Source organism: Athene noctua, chromosome 6 (genome assembly GCF_965140245.1).
Source record: "Athene noctua chromosome 6, bAthNoc1.hap1.1, whole genome shotgun sequence".
In the NCBI taxonomy this organism is placed as follows: domain Eukaryota; kingdom Metazoa; phylum Chordata; class Aves; order Strigiformes; family Strigidae; genus Athene; species Athene noctua.
The window spans coordinates 16,206,324-16,226,334 of NC_134042.1; the positions used below are offsets into that span (position 1 = coordinate 16,206,324).

The following is a 20,011-nucleotide window of genomic DNA, read 5'->3' on the forward strand; positions in this document are numbered from 1 at the left end:
TTGGGGCCTGACAGGGGCTGTTCCTGCATGAGCTCTCATAACTGGTTGCTCTGGGATTTGCTCCACGGGCAAATATTAGAAATTAGAAATGCTGTACCTGCTTACAGGATGCTTTCTGGAAAGAGTCTTTGGTCTTGGAAAGAGGTCAAATTATCAAAAAATGCCGTTTACTGGGGCATGTGGAATGTGCATGGCCAGTTTTCCCTACTGTCGAGATGCAAAACACCAGGTTGCCCTAAGGCCTATGTACCCCCTTTGGCTTAGCTGCAGGCTGTACCTGTGTACCCTGGAGAGGTACCTCTGGCATCTGCTGGAGACACTCCGGCAGCAGCTTGTGCATTGGAAGAGCTGGGGCCTTAGACAGGACAGGCTGCCTCTGCTGAACTGTAGGCTGGAGCGTGGGAGCAGGATCAGCAACTGCAGGTTGACAGTGGATGCTGGAGCTGCAGAAAATCTGACTCTGTTTCCTGGCACTTTGCACTGCTAGTCATTTCTCTTAGATTTATTTTTTCTCTATGATACATTTTGGGGGTGCTATGTTGATGGAAGTTTGATCAAGCGCATTTAATGGATGTGGCTATTGAAGACACCACTGCGTTAGCATAGTGAGATTGCTTATCAGCTGGTAAAACTCTTCTGCTTCTCACCTGCCAATTCTTCTGAATGAATCCCATCCACAAGTCTATAGTCATTGGGTGCTTTTACATGCTTTCCTCTTTCTAATAATTCTTGTATGGTCTCTACAAACATGCTAGAATTCTCATAGCAATGCAGAATTAATGGGGCTTCTTGAAATACCCCCAGGACATGAGAAGGTTAATATAAATGGTTACTGTATTTCTAGTTTCTTGCCCATAAATTAAAGGGGGTGCTACTCTTTGTGGCATCTGCACCCACTTTTGCAGGAAGGATAGGAAGAGGGAGAGAAAATTTTGGAGCTCACCTAAGGTGAACAGTTTATGTCCTGGTAAGAACAGAAAAAAGTCAAGTTCTTTGATAGCTGAGGAAGGCAGAGTAAGACATGCTGCTTTCCTCTTCTGTCAGTAGGCCAAAGTATTTAATCGACTTCCTGGGTATACATGTTGATTTCTGGTCTGCTGGGCTCCAGTTCTTGAGCAGCACAGAAAAGCAGTTTGGTGTTTAGGTTTTTTGGTGTTTGTTTTTTCTTTTTAGAGCTGCTTAAAAGAGTACTGTGAGCTTTCTGGGGTTAGTTGGGGGATCAGGCCCCTTGCTAGCAGCAGTAGTGAAGGAAGAGTAAGCTTAGGCTACACATAATGGTGAGTTAGTTGGGTGTGGTGCTGGTTAGGAGGTCTCGTCACAAGCCCACCTAAATTGTAGCTGACAGGAAGCCTGTGCAGAAACATCTGACACAAGCCCCTCAACCTGTATTTGTAGCTACACAAATAGGTGTGTACTTTAAATTTAGAGGGTTTTCTTGCCATACTGTATTCCTGTTTAGGGGAGGAAAATCAACATCTGTCCTGCTGGTACAAGGAGGCTTCTGCAACAGTGTAACTGGCTGTTTCACAGTAGTAGAATGTACCTTTGGCAATGGCTCCTCTGGCTACAGATCTGCCTGGCCAGAGGAAATTTTATGTGTGAACAGGTGCCTGTGGCTCCCTCTCATCCAGCACAGCAGTTATGTTGAGAACAGGACCAAAAAATGTCCTCTCCTTTCCTGACTGCTTTGAAGGATTCTTTTTTGAATTGTAAAACTGCCTGCCACCAGCAAGAAGGGTACTCCAGTCCCACACTCTGCTAAGAGTTACATCTCCAAGGGACAGGCAGACTAGCCAGTTGCGCTTCTCTCTCCAGGAGGTCTGGGTCCTGTCAGCGTGCGCACAGCTCGGCAGTGCGAGAGGATGGGAGGTTTAGCGTTGAGCCCTCTATCTCCTTCCTTGCTTTCACTCATGCTGTGAAGGGTTTTTTGGCAACCCCTCCCCACCATGACACATCTGTGTGCGTGCTTCTCTGGGTGGACTCCCATAATTCCACAAAAGTGGAATTTTGATGCCTATTGGTCATCAACCTCATAGTGTCAGGAAGGCTGGCAAGCACTTGGCTCCCTGTCTAGATTGTTTTGTAGAGCCACAAGAAACAGCTCCTTTGAGATGCGAGCAAAACAGCCTGCAGGATTACATCTTCCTGATTCATTGCCCGCCTCTAACTGGTACTGCTCTTCCAGCACCTCCAGGCTCCTTGCTCTTCATTCCCCATCAAGAGGATGTGAGACAGAGGTAGTAGTGTAACACACATCTCTCTGGGTGGCACAGCCTGCTCACACTGTTGTTGACCCTGTGCCAGCAGCTCCATTCAGCTGCTGTCACCCTTGCTGGGGTTGCATGAGAACTGAGACAGGAGCACTGTCTTTGCTTGGTTAGGTTTGGAGACACATCAATTCCTTGTTCACTGCATGACCCTAACAATATTAGGTTAATAGGTGGACGAGATGATCTTGAAGGTCTTTTCCAACCTAGATGATTTAGTGAAAGAGCTGTCCTGGGGCAACAGAACAGTGGGAACTCAGGTGGCACAACTGCCAAGAATTCCCCCAGGGCTGTTTCAAGCCCTTCAGTTTGGGGTGTTCTCTCACCTGTTTTCAGAATCTCTTGTGTACCCACGGCTAATGAGCTTGGTTAGTGCTCTACTGAATTAAATATCCACCCCCAGCAGACAACAGGAAGCACAGAAGTGATGCATCTGGCTGGGAAGGAAAATAAAGCATTTGGCCAGGTCGCTGTAGAACCACCCCTGGTGGTGCTTGCACAGTCCCTTCACAGGCTGTCAGCTGCTGCCTGTTTGCCCAGGGGGCTCCACAGGAGCACTGCTTGGTACTCCTCAAGGCAAGGGGGCACTTCAGGGGGTTTAAAATCTTAAAAAAATAATTTTGCTGCTTTAAAGGGAAAATATATATTAACATAATCCTTTGACTGGCATTCCTCAAACCAAGCATTAGTGTCAGGGCTCCTGGAACCACTCAAACTAAACTCAGAAACTGCTATTAATAACTTACCCTGAAAATGCCTGTACCTTCTGATGCCTGTCTGGCTTTACTATCAGCACTCCTTTTCTACTGCAACAAAGTAAAAGCAGAGCCTACCAAAGGAAGTTAGGGCATTCAGTTTTAGTTATTTAAAGAGGAAGAGGTGTAATTAAAAATGGCAGTATTAAATCTACTAAATCACTGATACTAGAGAGTATCTGACAACATTACCAATACTATGCTCAGTTTATGGTATGGCGATGGGTTTCACAGATACAGCTTCATTTCTGAGACCTGAATTATTTTTCCTAGTGGTCACTCTGCTGAATTCATAACTGCAGAAAAGTTTCAGGTCAGTGCCCCTGAGTAACAAATAAGTATTGTATGTGTGTATTTAATCCCAATGTAGTTATAGCTATGGGTGTGATAGCCTTTAAGAACAAATCCAAATGTTGTAACTAGAATTAGTAATTGAGAGGTGTAAGAGAGAAACAAAGCCTTCTTGCTGCTTGACAGCTGTGTTGGCTGTAGCCATTTTCAGAGCTGGGAGAAGAAGAAGAGACGTTTGAGTTAATTTAAAGCACTCCTAAAATTAGAAGATATTACTAAGTGAAGGATTTTTATAATTGTATACCATGCCTATGTAATCACCAAAGCTGAAAAATGACCGCATCGTCTTTCACTTGCAGTCCTAGGCCTGTTCTCTTCAGTCCTACGTTAAAAAACCAGTATGATGTAGCCCCATGCGGAGGCCCAGCTTCTTGTGCTTTTTTTTTTTTTTTAAACTTCACACTTAGCGTTTGTCTATCTCTAACATTGTTTTTGAAACAAAGTTTGCATAACTTTTTGGTGATTCTCCTAAAAATATAGAGGTGCCTTGATTTTTATTCTTCCACTTAGGCATGATGTACTGGGTAAGTTACATAGCATTACCATTACTTGCACTCTTATAAGTGATCTACATCTGGGTATCTGCTTTCTCATCATTCCCCCTTACATTCACTGATGGTAATTACCTATTGCTTGTGGATTTGGACTTCTTTAAAGTGGAAAATGCTTAACATTCAGCTCTGGTAAAATGGGACAGCAAAGGTAGGGACTGATTAAATTGGGAAGACAAACTCCCAAGTGATGAAGTTCCTCTGTTTAGACAAAGGATGCTATAAAATAATTTTGAGGGAAGCACTAAATACAGTTTTGTTATATATGTCATTAATCTAACCTAATGCCAAACCTTTTGCAGGTACCACAACTTCCTGGCTTTTCCTGGCTGAAGCCCTGCCTTTCAGCATCTGATATTGTGTACATTGGTTTGAGGGATGTGGATCCTGCTGAATAGTAAGTTGATCAAAGGATTTCTGTGAAGGCTGAAATCATGCGCTTCCTTCCACCTCTGGCTGTTCACAAGGGCTGCTAGGTTTAAGCTTAGGCCACTAATGATTTAATTTTATTTTAACAGCTATATTTTGAAGAACTATGACATCCAGTATTTTTCCATGAGGGATATTGATCGCCTTGGAATTCAGAAAGTTATGGAAAGAACATTTGAACAACTGATGAGCAGGTAAGAAACTATTACCTGATTTAAAGTACTGGTATCATCCACTTGTTGAGTATCTACTTTCCTCAGAGTTATTTAAGTGAAGGTCACTCTCGATGGAAGGTGGCCTAACAGAACTGTGACAGTGTCCAGTAAATACTAGTCTCAGCACAGACTTTAGTCCTCAACTTCCACATCTTGACCAGGAACCATTTCACAGTCTTTGGCAAAAAGCTACAAGATAGGTTACATTAGCTACTACAGTTGTGGCTCTGTTTTATAGGATTTGTTTTGTTTCTTGAGGAATACTGCCTTTTGCTGCTGTTTGACAAGATGTTTGAATCCACTCAGTATCTAGGGTATACATTAAACTTTTGACAAAATATGTAACAACTTGACGGTAAGTTGAATGCAGCTGTTGGTGCATGAGGGATAAGCATTTGATGGCTTCCTCCTTAGGCGATGTGCACATACGCTGTCCTGATGACAGCTGTTCAGCTAGCCAAGTTCCCTGTAACACACCCTTGCTTCAGGTCAACGCTGGAGCCTCTGCTAACCGTGCTCATGTCTGGGGACATGGGGAGAGGGTCGCAGTTAGGAAGGGTAACCTCAAACCACAGGGCAGAAGAGAGTCCTGTAGACAGGGCAAGGTCTGTGTATCTGTGCTGTGTGCTGTTGTATGTAAAGGTGTGCTCACCCTCCCTAGCTCCAGCTGTGCCCAGTAAAGGAGTTGCTAATCTGCATTAAGTTTGAAGTACACAGCCTACCACTTATATAGCTCCTTGGAGTGACAAGCACTGTCCCATTTATTAAGCTGTCACCAGTTGCCAGACTTGATGTAGTAAGCAACTAACAGTTTAGGTTTGAGATTATTCTTCACTTTCTCAGCTACGCTTACATGGCAGTCTGGGAGCAGCCTCCAACTCTTGACCTGAAAAATGCAGAATGCCCCATTTGTCCTGATGAGCTGTCTATGAAATCCTCAAGCTTGGCGCTCGCTCTATCCTAGAGGCCATGCGAATCAGTTTTCCAGCCTTTCACTCTGGCTTCTGTACAAAAGGTGAAAAAGCTGGGTTATATCATACATTTCTGGACATTTTTCCAAGTAAAGAGACAAATACCAGCTTAAGTGGTTTGAAGGAAAGTAATTCTCTTCAGCCAGATCACACCTGAGCAGATGCTGAGTGAAACTAGAAGGACAAACTTCTGTTCTCCCACTTTGCACGGGGGAAAGTTCTGAGCTAAGAGATGTTTCAGAGTCCAAAGATATTTGAAAAAATTAAAAATCCTTTCCACATGTATTTAAAGACATGATACAGGATTTACTGGGGACCTTTAGCATCACAGAGCATGATACTACCTTGCTGATCAGCCAGGACAGTAAGAAATACATGTAGAAAAAGTTGAAGGTTCTGAGATTGCTTTTCTTGTTTTTTTCTGTCTCAGGAGACAGAGACCAATTCACCTGAGTTTTGACATTGACGCTTTCGATCCCTCACTGGCTCCAGCAACTGGGACTCCTGTTCTAGGCGGACTGACATACAGAGAAGGCATGTACATCACGGAGGAAATACACAACACAGGTAGGAGTTGACCAGCAGTACTGGACTAACACTACATAGAGCACACACTGGTTATGTTTTTCCCGTGTAACTACATAATAAGATAAACATAGTCATAGGTGCCTACAAAGTCAATTCAGCCTTCAGCAAGGGAAAAAGATGTCCTATGGTTGGGCAGTACCCAGGTGTTGGAAGCAGCTTAACCATCAACAACTTCAATTTGCCAAAAGTAAATAAAATACATAATATATATTAACAACCATTGCCAAAAATGACTCAGTCATCGGGGACAGTATTATACAAAATTTCTAAACACATGGGGCAAGATGGGCATATGGAATAAAAAAATGGAAACAATTTTAAACAGTGTGAAGCCCCATTCTAGGATTCAAGGCTAACAAATCAAGCTTTTTCACTAGGTACACTGCAGTTGACATATGAGGACTTTCCTCCTTATGCCATGGAGTTTTATTTAATGTGTTTAAACAATGAGTTATTTGCAGTAAACGAAGGAAAAAAAAAAAACCAACCAGACAACAGAGTCAATAGAATCATGAATAAGATGGCAAAAAACATTACGTGAGGCTATTCTATATCCACTAGTTTTTGGGCTGAGAGAAAATAAAATTAAAAACCATTCCTTTCATAAGTGTATACAGAACATCAAACTTATTTTTCCTGAATGCTAAAAGCATGAATGAATGAGGTAGTGACAATGTAAGAAAGAACCAAATTAAAACCACAGGCTAGCATCTAAGAATGACAACCTCATCCCTCACTTGAGGGCCAATTTTACTTGTCTAAGGGGTAGAGTAGGTAAAAGGTCAAATGTCAGACTTGGTGCAGTGAAACCCTGTTGGAGATTTTACCCTTTGTCATAGTACCAAAGCTGTAAATCATTTTCACAGGAATGCTTTCAGCTGTAGACATGGTTGAAGTCAATCCACTGCTTGGAGCATCTCAAGAGGAAGTGAACGCAACTGCCAGTCTTGCAGTCGACGTGATAGCAACGTGCTTTGGGCAGACAAGGGAAGGAGCGCACACTGCTTTTGATGAACTCCCAACACCCAGTTCTCCAGATGAATCTGACAGTGAAGAGCAAGTGAGGATTTAGGAACTCAAAGTGTTGGGTATGTTGGACATTATAGAGCTCTGCTGAGGCACTTGAGTGGATCAATTGTCAACACTTGGCAAATACTGTTAACTTCTCTGTTTTTAAATAAACTAGCTTTTCCACTGATTGGTGGCTACTTTATTACATACCAAGATTTATTCATTTAGTGAAGTATATACAAACTGAGACAATAAAATATTTATTACCTTCTGATTAATCTTACCAGTAGTTCAAGTCTGTCTCTGCATTTTCCTTTTACTCCCTTCTCTGTCCCTCTAGTGTCAGTACAGTTTCAGTTGAACCTGCTGTCCCATGAAGAGTTCAATCCTCAGACAGTCAAAGGGAACAGACAGCCCAGCCAGTTCCTCAGCAGTAGAAAAGCTCACGTCAGTCATGAAAATTCATCTGCTGCGGAAGAACTTGTAGTAGACCACACCCCCCAGGATGGCTAGCTCCAGGATGATGATAATGGACAGCAACAACTTGTTAGTGGTAACTCTAGAGTGAAAAAATAAAAAAGAAATTCCAAGATAACTTTTTTTCTCCATCGATTATGAAAGCAGATTCTAGATAATCTGATCACCATCTTACCTTTGATAAATACAGTCCCTGTTTCAGCTAGACCACAAAGTGCCATTTGAATAGCTCTTAACAAGCAGGAAGGGACACACTCAGTAGTTTCCTACTCCCGTTTTCCTGAAAATTCTGCTTAAATCTTCTACTTCAACACTAGCAGTTCTGTTCCTCTTCCCCATGTAAGGGAGATCATTGTGCTCTGTACGTGCCTACTCATTCAATTAAGCAAAGAGGAAAAGATCAGTTGAACTCCTGTGCTAGAGCCCACACTGTGGTGCTTTGACTTGGAACTGTGTAGTTGAAGTAAAACTATAAAATCTCCAACTATAATGTATTTTTACTATTGAACATGACACCATAATGTCCTTTAGCAATGGGTATAAAGGAGGAAAGGTTGTTAGGCCAGAAGTACCTACTGAAAATACACTCCATGGACAGGTTTATAGGGATCATTAAACCACACAGTTTAGAAACTGTAGATACACTTAAGCAGTCACAGGTGGTGTACAGTGAGGCTCAGCATTTCTCTTATGACAATCCAGCTATGCTACAGCACCACTGTGGGCTCCACAGACTTGTCTGTGTCATCAGACATCTAATTTGCTCAGTGCCACAGGTATTTATTATAGCTTCTTCCAACCTGAATAACAAGGAGTTGCACCTAAAGTTACCATTAGCAATTTGGTAGAACTTGCTTATGTGCTCACCACAATTTATCATGAGGGATGGCTAAAGACCACATATTACCCTAGACAAGCAGCATAAATTCAGTACTCCATTCTGTAATTACCAGTGAGGAGAAAACACAGATTAGCAGCTGCAGATGGGCACACATTCTGTTCACATGTTCCCCAAAACCTCCCTGCAGTTCCTACTGACCCTCTGTTCTTTTTTTTTTTTTTTTCTGAAACTGGTAGGCAACAGTGCTACCACCCAGTGCTGCTCCACTCACCTCCTGGACATAGAACGTAGAATCTTGCGACTCTTGCTCAAGTTCTCACTTGTATTCACCAACTAAGGAGAAACAAAAGTTATCTGTCAGTTGAACAAGTATTCAGCATCTCTGCAAAGATGCACCTGGAAGTAGCTGGCATTGACTGTTGCCATTAACGGGACCAAATTCATTGACAACACTGTTCTCTATACAGTAGGAGCTTTCTAGGGAGGAAATTATGACTTTCCCTTAGATACATACACAGATATTCAATTTAGGATCACTTTCAGCCCCTTTAGTAAATCTACAGGTATCAGGAGGTTGGTATTAGCTTCTTTCATTAAATTTTATTATTCTAGTTGTAGACACCAGAAGAAATGACACTGACTGTTCTCCCCAGTGCGTATCTGGAACCGTTTGAAATGCTGTTCAGATTCTGGCAAAGAAAGCAGCACGTTGCACTGATGGGTCTCAGTGACCCAGCGGGTGTGAGCTCTGTTAATAGATGATCCATTTCAGCTTTATAACACTCAGAAATGAAATGCCAAATATTTCTCAGTAAGCTATTAAGCAGCACATAATTACATGAGGTTATAGACAACTAAGCTGTTGTTTCACCGACAGAGTCAGGATTTATGATGTGTAAATGAGGTACCTGGAGGTCTCCAGGTAAGATTCCACTATTCCACTTCAAACCTCCAACCGAAGTGAAAGGTAAGCCAGGTTGCTCACTCGCCATTGCAGATGCCTGCCCGCACAATTCCTCTGTCGTTTAAGCCACTGCCCTCAACTGCAGAACTGGTCACTTCGCACTGAGACAGACTGGACAAGCTGGGAAGAAAACTACCAAGTCCAGCCAAAACATGCTAGATTTCTGATCTCTGCTATGGCAGACCAAGCAAGGAGGAAATCTGCTTCTAATTGGAATGCAAGGTGAATACAATTCAGCAATATGATGCCTAAAAGGCTCACAATGGAAGCCACAGGTTCATGAACAATCTGTGGTTAGACTGCCATGCTTGAAGGGCTGTAATATTTTTAATCAGAAAAAGAATGGGCAAACACTATACCTATAAATCTTAAGAGCATGTTTCCCTTCCTGATCTCCAACCCAAATTTGGGAGCCGAGAAAATAAAATTCTGACTGAAATCGAAAAACTACTTAAATGAAAAACCTGCAGGCTCTGTTACAATGAGTAGAGACGACTCCCAAGAGAAAGGCTATGCTTTTCGTTCTGGCTGAGCCTGCTTACTTACCAAACTCACCCTACCCCTGCAAGTCACTCACCTAAAAGCTTTACACTCAGGAGCCCTTGTACACACAGAAAATCCCATCAGTTTTCTTACTTAAAACCCAAAATTCTTAGTTTTGCACAGGTGTGTAAACAAAATGAATTATTTCTTTAAAGCTTCCACAGTAGAAACAGAGCTTCTTGACCCAAGGATGAGGAACAGGCAATTTTTTTATATCTAATTTTTTCAGTAATGCCTTTTTTTTTTTTTTTTTAAAGGTCTAATACCCAGTCTTGCACAGACATGGCAGCAGATGTTTGGCCATCATGCTTTGGACCCTTCTACAGTGATTATTTTCCTTTTATGAGCACAGCATAGAAATGTGGCAGCCTGGATTTGGTCTGCAGAAGCACCACCTGGGTTACCATGTCTAGAGAGGGCTGTAAGAGTAATTACTGGCTCACAGTCCCCCAGGCCAACATCAGGTTGTTTCAACACAATGCCCACAGCTTCTCTGCTTACTCTGCTCTTGGTGCGCTCCAGTTGCTCCCGCTGCTCCCCAAGTTCTTCAATTATATCGGTGCCAATCTGATCTGTTTCAGCAGCAATTCGGTGTGAGCGCTCAATGCTCTGACTGGCTCGGTTCAGGCTGTCTGTTCCCTGGAGAAGCAGCACCCTCTGTGACTGCAGATGAGTCTGAAAAATAACATATGCTTTGCTTAACAATTAAACACAGAGGTATCAGGCTTCTGACATATTAAGAAGTTAGGCCGCGATTCCACAGGCCATCCATTTGTGTTAGCTCTACACGCTTCTCATGCTAACTGATGTAGGCCAGTTAATTTTGAAAGAGCTCTTGTTCATGTTGTAAGATTATGGCAAAATCTGGTTAAACCTTGAAAAAGAAGGACACACAGCTACAGAAAACTGTCTTTGCAACAATTTACTTTCCCATCAAAGAACATTTACATGAAAATACCATCTTTGCTTTCCAGATGCTTACTTTTCCTTCTTTTTGTATATAATTCAGTCTTATTTGTGACTTCACAGTTGGTTGCCATGGAGATCACTAAGAGTTTACAGTCAAAAGGATTAGGAACAAACAGCACTAACAGATGGATTGCTAAGTAACACAAAGATCCTCTTTTCATGCCAGTAGCTGCGGCCAGAGGATAAGAAATGTTTGCTGATGTTGGGGTCAAAAGGTAGTTCAAAATAGGGTATTCTCTTAAGCTTCAAAAAGCCTAATCTACCACCCTGCTCTCAGGTTTTTGACAAACCACTCAAGAGGAATCAAATGCAAAAATCTACCAAGCTACTGCAAAACAAGATACTAATCAAAGAGACTCCCTCAAACCTTCCTTATCTAAGGCAGGCAAACAAAAGCCCACCTCTGTGACCTTTCTGTCCTGATGACAGCACTTTGAAGATAATAAGCAGATTCAGCCTCACTAGCTTGGACATATCTAAGCATATCTGGTAAACAAAGAAATTGGTGTGTTCTTGCACTGGAGCAGCACATCCATAGTGAACAAAGTGCTCCAGCATGGCTTCTTGTACTTCCTTGAAATTGTTTACACTGAGTCTGCTTAAAAGAGAATTCTACCAAAGAACCTATACAAGATGCATGATCCATTCTGCTAGTTTTGGAGACCACAAGTAGATCAGTTAACTTTTTTCTCAGTCAGTAGTGTCACCTTTGTGTTTTCACTGCTGTATGGGAATGATTAAATAAAGCATTTCAGTACAGAATGTTGTGTAAGTTACTAACCTCACGGCATTCAAGGAGTTCTGTTTTGATTATACTCATATCTTTGTTTTAGAACAGAAAAGCTCTCTGAGTTCCAAGTGTTCCTTCTCCTCCCTGAGATATTCATGTTACATGCATGGAGTTATCCAAGCACAAAAGCTAAGTGGATTAAAGTAGAAACACTGTAAACAATATACCTGGAACATTATTCTTAAACAATCACAGCAGTGTTAAATAAAATTTATATCTAATTCTCACACTCTGTTCATTTTCTGTGGAGAAGATTCCGTATTTTATATCGCCTTGACTTCCAGGGCCCAATCCCAAATCTGTGCTTCTCAGCTCTCTCTGGAACATGGAGAGGTCTCTTCTGTATGCCCGGATTTTGCTCATCATTTGGTTGCGGAACGGCAGAGGAGCATACTTCAGTTCTTCCTCCATTTCCCGCAGCTTTAACAAAAGAAAATGTGTTTATTTTTAAAGCACCAGATCTATTCTTAGGAGCACCTATATTCAAAACTCACCACCAGATGAAGGGATTCACATGTTTTTATGTAATTGGGCAAGGAGGATTAACCCCAAAGCATATATGCCTCATCTACTATCAACTGCACCCTTCTGCCTAAAGCTGTTCAGCCCACATGCATTTTCAGATACACAGTGCCTCAAGAAAAAAAAAAAAATTGCCAAGCTTAAATGCTTGATTTTTTCTGAAACATCATTCTATAACTTCAAAATGTGCAGTTCTCACTTTTATCTAGTTTAAGCATTTATAGGATGGGTATGGTATCAGCTTCTCATCACGTTTATGGCACAGGTAGGCACGCCACTAAATTCACACTCTGAACACCCGGACATGGCAACTAGTTAGGGTTTGTAAACCCTGAGATTTTCACACCAGCTTTTAGTGACAGTTGTTAAATATTCATAATGCTTAAAGCTGTCTGCCAATATGAGCTCTCTCACAATATGAGATCTACATCTCATACATCACTCACACAGATGCAGGTCAATAAACCCCAGTTAGAGTAATAATGCATCATGTTCAGCTGTGACTCAAAAACAGCCTAACAGCACATTAATATGAAAAGAAAGCTTAATCCATAATGTCTTGCTTAAAAAGAAAGGTCACATGGGGCTTTTTGTTCTGTTCCATGTCACCTGCTGTCCAGGAAGCCTACACAATAGAGGTTTCAAATATTCAAGGTCCCTGATATTTAACCATCAGACTATTATAGAAAGATCAGATGGGTTAAGACCAATGTGAAAAAAGACGGGGGGGGGGGGGGGGGGGGGGAAGCAGCAGATTCTCTACATGCCCTCCCTACAATCTCTAGTAATTTTAATTGCACCTCTATCACTCTCCTTTGTTCAACAAAGGGAAGGCAATATCCAAACCCAGCAAGTAAAAAAAAAAGCTCATAAGAATATTCATCTGTACCTGTATATATAGATCTTAAATATGTGATTCACAGAGATGAGGGGCAGAATGTGCTGGGTTTGTGTCTGTGATGGGTTTTTTGGTAGTGGGGGAGGGGGCTACAGTGGTGGCCCCCTGTGAGAACCTTCTCAAAGCTCCCCTGGCTCCGGATGGACCCACCTCTGGCCAAGGCCAAGCCAATTAGCGACAGTGGCTGCACCTCTGTGATAATGTATTTAAGAAGGTGAACCTGGGACTTGTGAGGAGGAGTTGTGAGGAGGACACCTCTGCAAATGCCGGGGACAGTGAGAGAAAGGGGTGGGGGGAGCCTCCCTGCAGGCCGTGGTGAGAGGGCAGGCTGTGCTCCTGCAGCCCATGGAGGTCACCAGTGGAGCAGATGCCGACCTGCAGCCCGCGCAGGACCCCACGCCACAGCAGGTGGCTGCGCCTGAAGAAGGCTGGGACTCTGTGGGAAGCCCCTGCTGTTGTACATTGGTGCTGGGAGGACTGTGACACACGGTGGGGATCCATGCCAGAGCAGTTCAGGAAGGGCTGCGGCACATGGGAGGGACTCAGATCAGAGAAAGTTCATGGAGGACTGTCTCCTGTCAGAGGGACCCTGTGCTGGAGCAGGGGAAGAATGCGAGGAGTCCTCCCCTGAGGAGGAAGGAGTGGCAAGACTGACCGCATCCCCACTCACCTGTGCCCTGCGCTGCTGGTAGGGAGGAGGTACAGAAATCAGGAGCAGAACTGAGCCTGGGAAGAAGGGAAGGATGGGGAGGATGTGGTAATGCTTTTCTCACTGTCCTACTCTGTCTGGTAAGTCTTGTTGTTGTTAGCATTAAATTAAATTGGTGTTCTTTTTTTCTTAACAAGTCTGTCTTTTGCCCACAACCATACTGGGTGAGTCATACCTCCCTGTCCTTATTTCGATTCCTGAGCCTTTTGTTTCATTTTTTCTTTCCCATTCCTGAGGGGGAAGGGGCGAGCAAGCAGCTGTGTGGTGCTCAGTTGCCCTCTGGGCCTAAACCACAACAATATGTATACAGATCTATACAACAGTCTTGGCAGACACACCTATCAGATCAATTAATCAAATATTAAAAAATACAACATCTGCCTGCCAGAATAGGATCCATAAAGAAAAAAAGTACTTAGGCATCACTATTTCAACCAGTCAGAAAGGCCAGAAGCCTAGACTTATGCTTACCGTTTCATCTGCTTCACGCTGTTTCTCATCAAATTCCCGAACTAATTTTTTCTTCTCCTCTATGAAAGGAAAAGTAGTATGTCAGATAAACTACAGAGAAATAACAGAACTCCAACTCAACACATTATAGACAAGGAAGGTGCTACAGATGGCTGATTACAGAGAGTATTTGAGGTCAAAATTTACCTCAAACAGGTACAGCCTATTCTTTGGACAGCTTTTCAGAAGGGTGTGGGGGGAGAGAGCAGAAACCACCCTTCCAAATGCTGGCCACTACCTCTGGTAGACAAAATAAGTCATTTTTCAAACTTCAAATATTTTTCTGACCTATTATCCTTCATTCTCTACTGACAGAATTGCATGTTGAAAAACAGTTAACATGAAAGAATAACAAAGAGGACATGCTGGTAAACAGCTCACAAGTATTTCTCATTTTTTGCACACATTTGGCAAGATTACTGAAGGCTCAAATTATAATTTGGATTTGAACAGAACATCAAGTCAATCTACATTCCCAAGTGAGTCCTGAAGCTCCTGGCAGACAGGGCACTCTGCATTCTAGTGGTCACAAAGTAATTGGGTAACCCAGGATAAACATTCTAGAGCACTCAGAGATTAAAGATGCCACCAAGTTATCACCTCAGGTTCATGGATTAATGCCCAAATGCTTCCCTCTTCTGGAATGACATCAGTTGTTGAATCGGCCAATAAATCTATACATTTGGGTTGTCTAAGTCATTTGCTAAGACTCTTGTACCTAGGGCTTTGGAGGCCAAAGGATGGGTTTCACTGCTGTTACTCTATTTTTAAACAAAATCTTAAAACATGTATTTTGCATGTGTTAAAAAACTATCATACCTCTCCAATATCCACGATCAATGAAAGTGTAATTCTAAAACTCTCAATGGAGCAAAAATGTATGGGTTTTAAGCTTTTGCAAGCGCCCTGAAGATGACCACCACAGGACTTGTAGAGTACTGCAAATGAAACCAAATCCTATCAGAAGTCTGATAAATGTGCACCAGTCTAGTTCATCCCTCTCAGGAAAGAATAATCCAATCTTAAATAAAATAAGGGGTTGCAAAAAAATGCAGACAATCATCTTGGTAAAACTTCTCTAATTTGATTAAACTTGAAGACAACATTATGAAGACATCATTGCAGCCAAAAAAATGACTTGATAATACCTTTTTGTAAATATGGTCCTCTGCAGAAGCAGCAGTTTTTAAACCACTGAGCTCTCAACAGAGAATATGAAAAAAACCTGAAGCAATCAAACCATTTTTCTATAGCTCCCCTCACATACACAAACACGCCTAAGCTAGAGGCTTTCCTTTTCAGTTCAAAATCGTATTAAGCCCCAGATTTTGAACTGTAGAAAATTTAGGACAGAATTGCAAACCATCATGTAACAAGAAGCTATGCTTGCAAGTAGCACAAAGAATTATTACAGACTAAGCCACGTTATGACTGTTAATATATGACACACTAGCTGTTATCAAGAAATGCAGTTTCACATCCCTGATTTTTTCAGGAAGAAATGCTGACTTACAAGGTTCCTAAACACACACTCAACTTCCTCCATGACTTGTCACCAGGTTCATTTGTGCTGATGCAATTATTTGTGTAGCTGGGTTGTAAGTGAAATCATGGACGTGAACTGCAGGAAAACAGCCTTCAGAAGTCAGTATTTTGCTTCGTATAGGCCATTTCACTAATCTGATTTAAGTAGTGCCCTCTTAAAACAACTGCTGTCTCAAACTAATTGAAACCTGGTGCAGTACCAAAAAAACTTTTTTGTGTCCCCCAAGAGGATTAAGACAACGTTGCACTTATAACCAAGCAGCCAAAGAAATGTTAGTTTCCAAAAGTCAAGTAGCAATGGCTTGAGACTTTTTTTGTCTTTATGCCAACAAGAAATCAGGCAATGTGGCTTGAAAGCATTATACTAGACCTGGCCTAACCGAAATGCCAGAATATATTGAACAGTTTAATTCATACCACTCCGGATTAAACTGTGACTCAAAGTGCACTGAGAGAACTTTTTTAATGCAGTAAAAGTAAAAAGTACCTAAGCCACAGTAACACTACTCACACACTCATCAACATTTAACTGATCTATTTTGACACCACACAACATCTTTGTCTCTAAGATGGAGAGACATGAGTTTGATGGATGGACTGCTTGGTGGATAATGAATTGGCTGGATGGTCGCACTCAAAGAGTTGTAGTCAACGGCATCAATGTCCAAATGGAGAGCAGTGATGAGTGGTTTCCTCAGGGATCAATACTGGGAACAGTGTTGTTTAACATCTTTCTTGGTGACATGGTGGGATCGAGTGCACCCTCAGCAGGTTTGCTGATGACACGAAGCTGTGTGGTGCAGTCGACACGCTGGAGGGAAGGGCTGTGCCATCCAGAGGGACCTGGACAGGGTGGAGAGGTGGCCCATGCAAACCTCATGAAGTACAACCAGACCAATAAGGTCCTGCACATGAGTCAGGGCAATCCCAAGCACAGATACAGGCTGGGCAGACTGAGAGCAAGTGGACAGAAAACTGACTATGAGCCAGCAAGGAGCCAACTGTATCCTGGGCTGCATCAAAAGAAGTGTGGCCAGCAAGTCAAGGGAGGGGATTCTCCCCCTCTACTCTGCTCTCATGTGACACCCCCCCTGCAGTGCTGTGTCCAGCTCTGGGGCCCCCAACATAGGAAGGACATGGACCTGCTCAAGCAGGTCCAGAGGAGGCCACGAAGATGATCAGGGGCTGGAGCACCTCCCCTGTGAGGACAGGCTGAGGGAGTTGGGGGTGTTCAGCCTGGAGAAGAGAAGGCTCTGGGGAGACCTTATAGTGGCCTTCTAGTACTTAAAGGGGGTACAGGAAAGCTGGGGAGGGACTCTTGATCAGGAGGTGTAGGGATAGGACAAGGGGTGATGGTTTTAAACGGAAGTAAGGCAGAGTCAGATTAGATATAAGAAATTCTTCCCTGTGCGGGTAGTGAGACGCTGGCACAGGTTGCCCAGAGCAGCTGTGGCTGCCCCCTCCCTGGCAGTGCTCAAGGCCAGGTTGGACGGGGCTGTGAGCAACCTGGGCTAGGGGAAGGTGTCCCTGCCCATGGCAGGGGGGTGGGAACTAGGTGATCTTGAAGGTCCCTTCCAACCCAAACCAGTCAACGTAATTTCCAATCAGTTAGAAATAGATCCAGTTGAAAAGTACAGCTACCTGAATTAATTTAGAGGAAAGTATCTATATTTGGTAAAGATCCAGGCTGTTTAAAATTTGGCTGTTACAAATTTGGAAGGAAAAAATTTGTTCCTAGAGCTAGGGATTTATTATCTTGCTTATACAGAGTGAAACAGCATTTCCAAACCTCTGCCCCTCAAAGATGTCCCAAGGACTACAGATTCTGACTTCCCTCAAGTTTGGGAATCTGTCGATCATTTTAGGACTGTATGCAAGGTAGCTTTTATCACCTCCTGAAGTTTTCAGAATCAGGTAACTTGAAAAATAAAATAAACCGCCCTCCTCATAAGTGCAAGAAGCAAACAAAGCACATTAGGAGAGTGGAACACCTTTATCAGATGGACAAATTCCTGACTTTATCTTAAACTCTCTTAGAAATACTTGCAAAAAATATTACCAGGATTTTTGCAGCAAAAAATTTAAAGAACGAAACAGTCATATTAAAATTTCATAGCATGTCTGAAAAATCAGTTTGTAATTATTTGTAATCTGTTGAAAAAAAAAAAATCTACAAGCATTGCAGAATTGTTGTCTGTAAATACTCCATTTAAGCCCACTGCTCAAGACTACCGCAGTTCCATGGAGACCTGACAAAGCTTTACTTCACCAAGAAGCTGACCCTGACCACTGTCCTTTCTACAAGGAAATAAGGAAATAAGGATTTCCTACAAGAAAAGGTATTTCTTCTTTTATGATTTTTATACTTGTTGACCACTAGTGTCATCTTTGAAAGTTGCCATCTTCAGGTCTGAAGTTTCTTGTACCAAACTTTCTGGAAATACTGATGACAAGGACTGCAATCCTGAATTTAACTCATTAAACAGAAAGCCAGAGTAAAAAATGTAAAGTTAAGCTTTGCATAGCCTGTGTTATCTAGCACGAACAAGCCATTTTTTACAATTTTACACCTAACACATAAAATTGATCAATTCTGGGAGAATTACAGGACTACTGCAGAACGTTGCTGACAGCCCCTACTCATTCTTGTAGTACAAAACCCAAGCTGAGCTGCAGCAGCTCATGAAAACTCTGTATCATGTTTCTCATCTAAAGAAGTATTCAAAGAGATTTGGTGACACTGGTAAAATTCTCCTTGTCAGATCACTTCCCTTTCCGGTTCTCAGATTACTGCCAATAATGCAGAACCGACTGAGAAACACAACTCCTACAGAGAAGTGTTTTGTCAGAGTGTTTTACCCACTGGTATCACATAAGGAATACCTATAAAATCGGGGTTTGCTTCTAATAAAACTCTGTGTAGCTTGATAGTTTTTCCTAGTCTGTGGGTAGGTAGGGCACAAACCAGGCTTCTAAAACAAACACAAGTCTTCTGCAGTAAGTCTACAAATGGTTGTGGACAGCTGTGATAATAAAACCGACTATTAATTGTGCCGATGAGATTTTACATTGTTGAGATCCAGCAATGACCAAAAACATAAGAAAAAACCCAAAGCACGGCAGTATAGTTAGTTCATCTAGTGACAGCATGAAATAACATCCACATTACAACTCCCCTCGAGAGACGAGACTGAAAGCCCAGCACAGCAGCGCTTGGCTACAGACTTGAAATTTGGCAGCGAAGAGGAGCTGCTCCCCAGGAATAAAGCCACACATCCGCCTCGCTACTTAGATATTTGGGGCTTTGCACGACCAGATCTTATACCCAAGAGCAAAGCTACCAGAATATAGCAGCAACACAGAAATAAGACAGAGTGAAGCCAGGCCTAGCAAAGCCACTTGCCTCCTCCAAGGATGCGCTGCCTGAGCAAACTCCTCTCCCACCCCCCGGCTTCCTTCAAGAGACTCTGCCCTCCGGGATGTCGAAACAGGTTTCTCTCTGAAGAAACATTCCAACCGCCCCTGCAACGGCCCAGCCGGGTGGAGAGGCCGCCCGCGGGGGAGCCCCGCCGGAGGGCCGGCAGCCCGCGGGCAAGGAGCGACGCCGGGGCAGCCTCGCCAGCCCCCGCCCGTCCCTAGCGACGGGGAGAGAGGCGGCCGCGGCGGGTCGGCCCAGCCCCGCCGCCGGTACAGCCCAGCCCGTTGCCCGCGCACCGTCCTGCGACCGCTACGCGACGCCCCCCCCGCCCCCAGCACCAAGGGACGCCACCGCCTCACCGGCCGCGCTGCCCCGCAGCCGCTCGGGCACTCCCCGCAGGTCCCCGTGCAGTCCCCGGAAGATCTCGTGCAGCCGCTCCAGGTGCTCCGAGGAACCGGAGCCGCGGCCCGCCATGGCAGACACCCGCCTCCCGCCCCCTCGGCGACGCGATGCAGCGCCGCTCCCCCGCCCGCCACTTCCGCCATCGGGGGCCTCCCCCCGCGGGGCCGGCCGTCCGCGGGGCCGGCCGACCGCAAAGCGCCGCTCCCGTGGGACGGGGCCGCCGCCCGCTCCCGCGGGACGGGCCTGCCGCCGGCGCCCCCGGGCTGCCGCCGGCGCCCCCGCGCA

General features: G+C 43.7%; 2 protein-coding genes across 3 annotated transcripts in view; one reads left to right on the forward strand and one right to left on the reverse strand.

Annotated features, from left to right (window-relative positions):
• The window catches only part of ARG2 (arginase 2), a 31,796-nt gene extending 24,369 nt beyond the window's left edge, over nucleotides 1-7,427 (forward strand). Inside the window, exons 5-8 of the mRNA XM_074909745.1 lie at nucleotides 4,227-4,321; nucleotides 4,443-4,547; nucleotides 5,970-6,106; nucleotides 6,994-7,427. Of these exons, the coding sequence (XP_074765846.1) occupies nucleotides 4,227-4,321; nucleotides 4,443-4,547; nucleotides 5,970-6,106; nucleotides 6,994-7,199 (543 nt within the window). The 3' untranslated portion in view covers nucleotides 7,200-7,427. The remainder of the gene's footprint in view (nucleotides 1-4,226; nucleotides 4,322-4,442; nucleotides 4,548-5,969; nucleotides 6,107-6,993) is intronic.
• A 112-nt stretch (nucleotides 7,428-7,539) lies between these two features.
• Nucleotides 7,540-19,867, reverse strand: VTI1B (vesicle transport through interaction with t-SNAREs 1B). Of its 2 annotated transcripts, none has more exons than XM_074909746.1 (6): nucleotides 19,684-19,863; nucleotides 14,323-14,381; nucleotides 11,951-12,142; nucleotides 10,465-10,638; nucleotides 8,728-8,789; nucleotides 7,540-7,697 (listed from the first exon to the last, which is right to left on the reverse strand). In XM_074909746.1, exons 1-6 carry the CDS (start codon nucleotides 19,796-19,798, stop codon nucleotides 7,601-7,603), a joined length of 699 nt encoding a protein of 232 aa, XP_074765847.1. In that variant the 5' UTR covers nucleotides 19,799-19,863; the 3' UTR covers nucleotides 7,540-7,600. The 2 variants fall into 2 exon arrangements, with proteins under 2 accessions (XP_074765847.1, XP_074765848.1); XM_074909747.1 differs by having other exon boundaries at nucleotides 7,561-7,697; nucleotides 14,323-14,379; nucleotides 19,679-19,867.
• Nucleotides 19,868-20,011: the final 144 nt, after the last annotated feature.

Coding starts and splice junctions, on each gene's coding strand:
- VTI1B (XM_074909747.1), bottom strand. CDS start 19,798: ATGGCGGGCCGCGGCTCCGGTTCCTCGGAGCACCTGGAGCGGCTGCAC. Junction 14,380..19,678: donor GGGGCAGCGCGGCCGGTGAG/GCGGTGGCGTCC, acceptor CCTTTCATAGAG/GAGAAGAAAAAATTAGTTCG. Junction 7,698..8,727: donor CTACGTTCTATGTCCAGGAG/GTGAGTGGAGCA, acceptor TTTTCACTCTAG/AGTTACCACTAACAAGTTGT.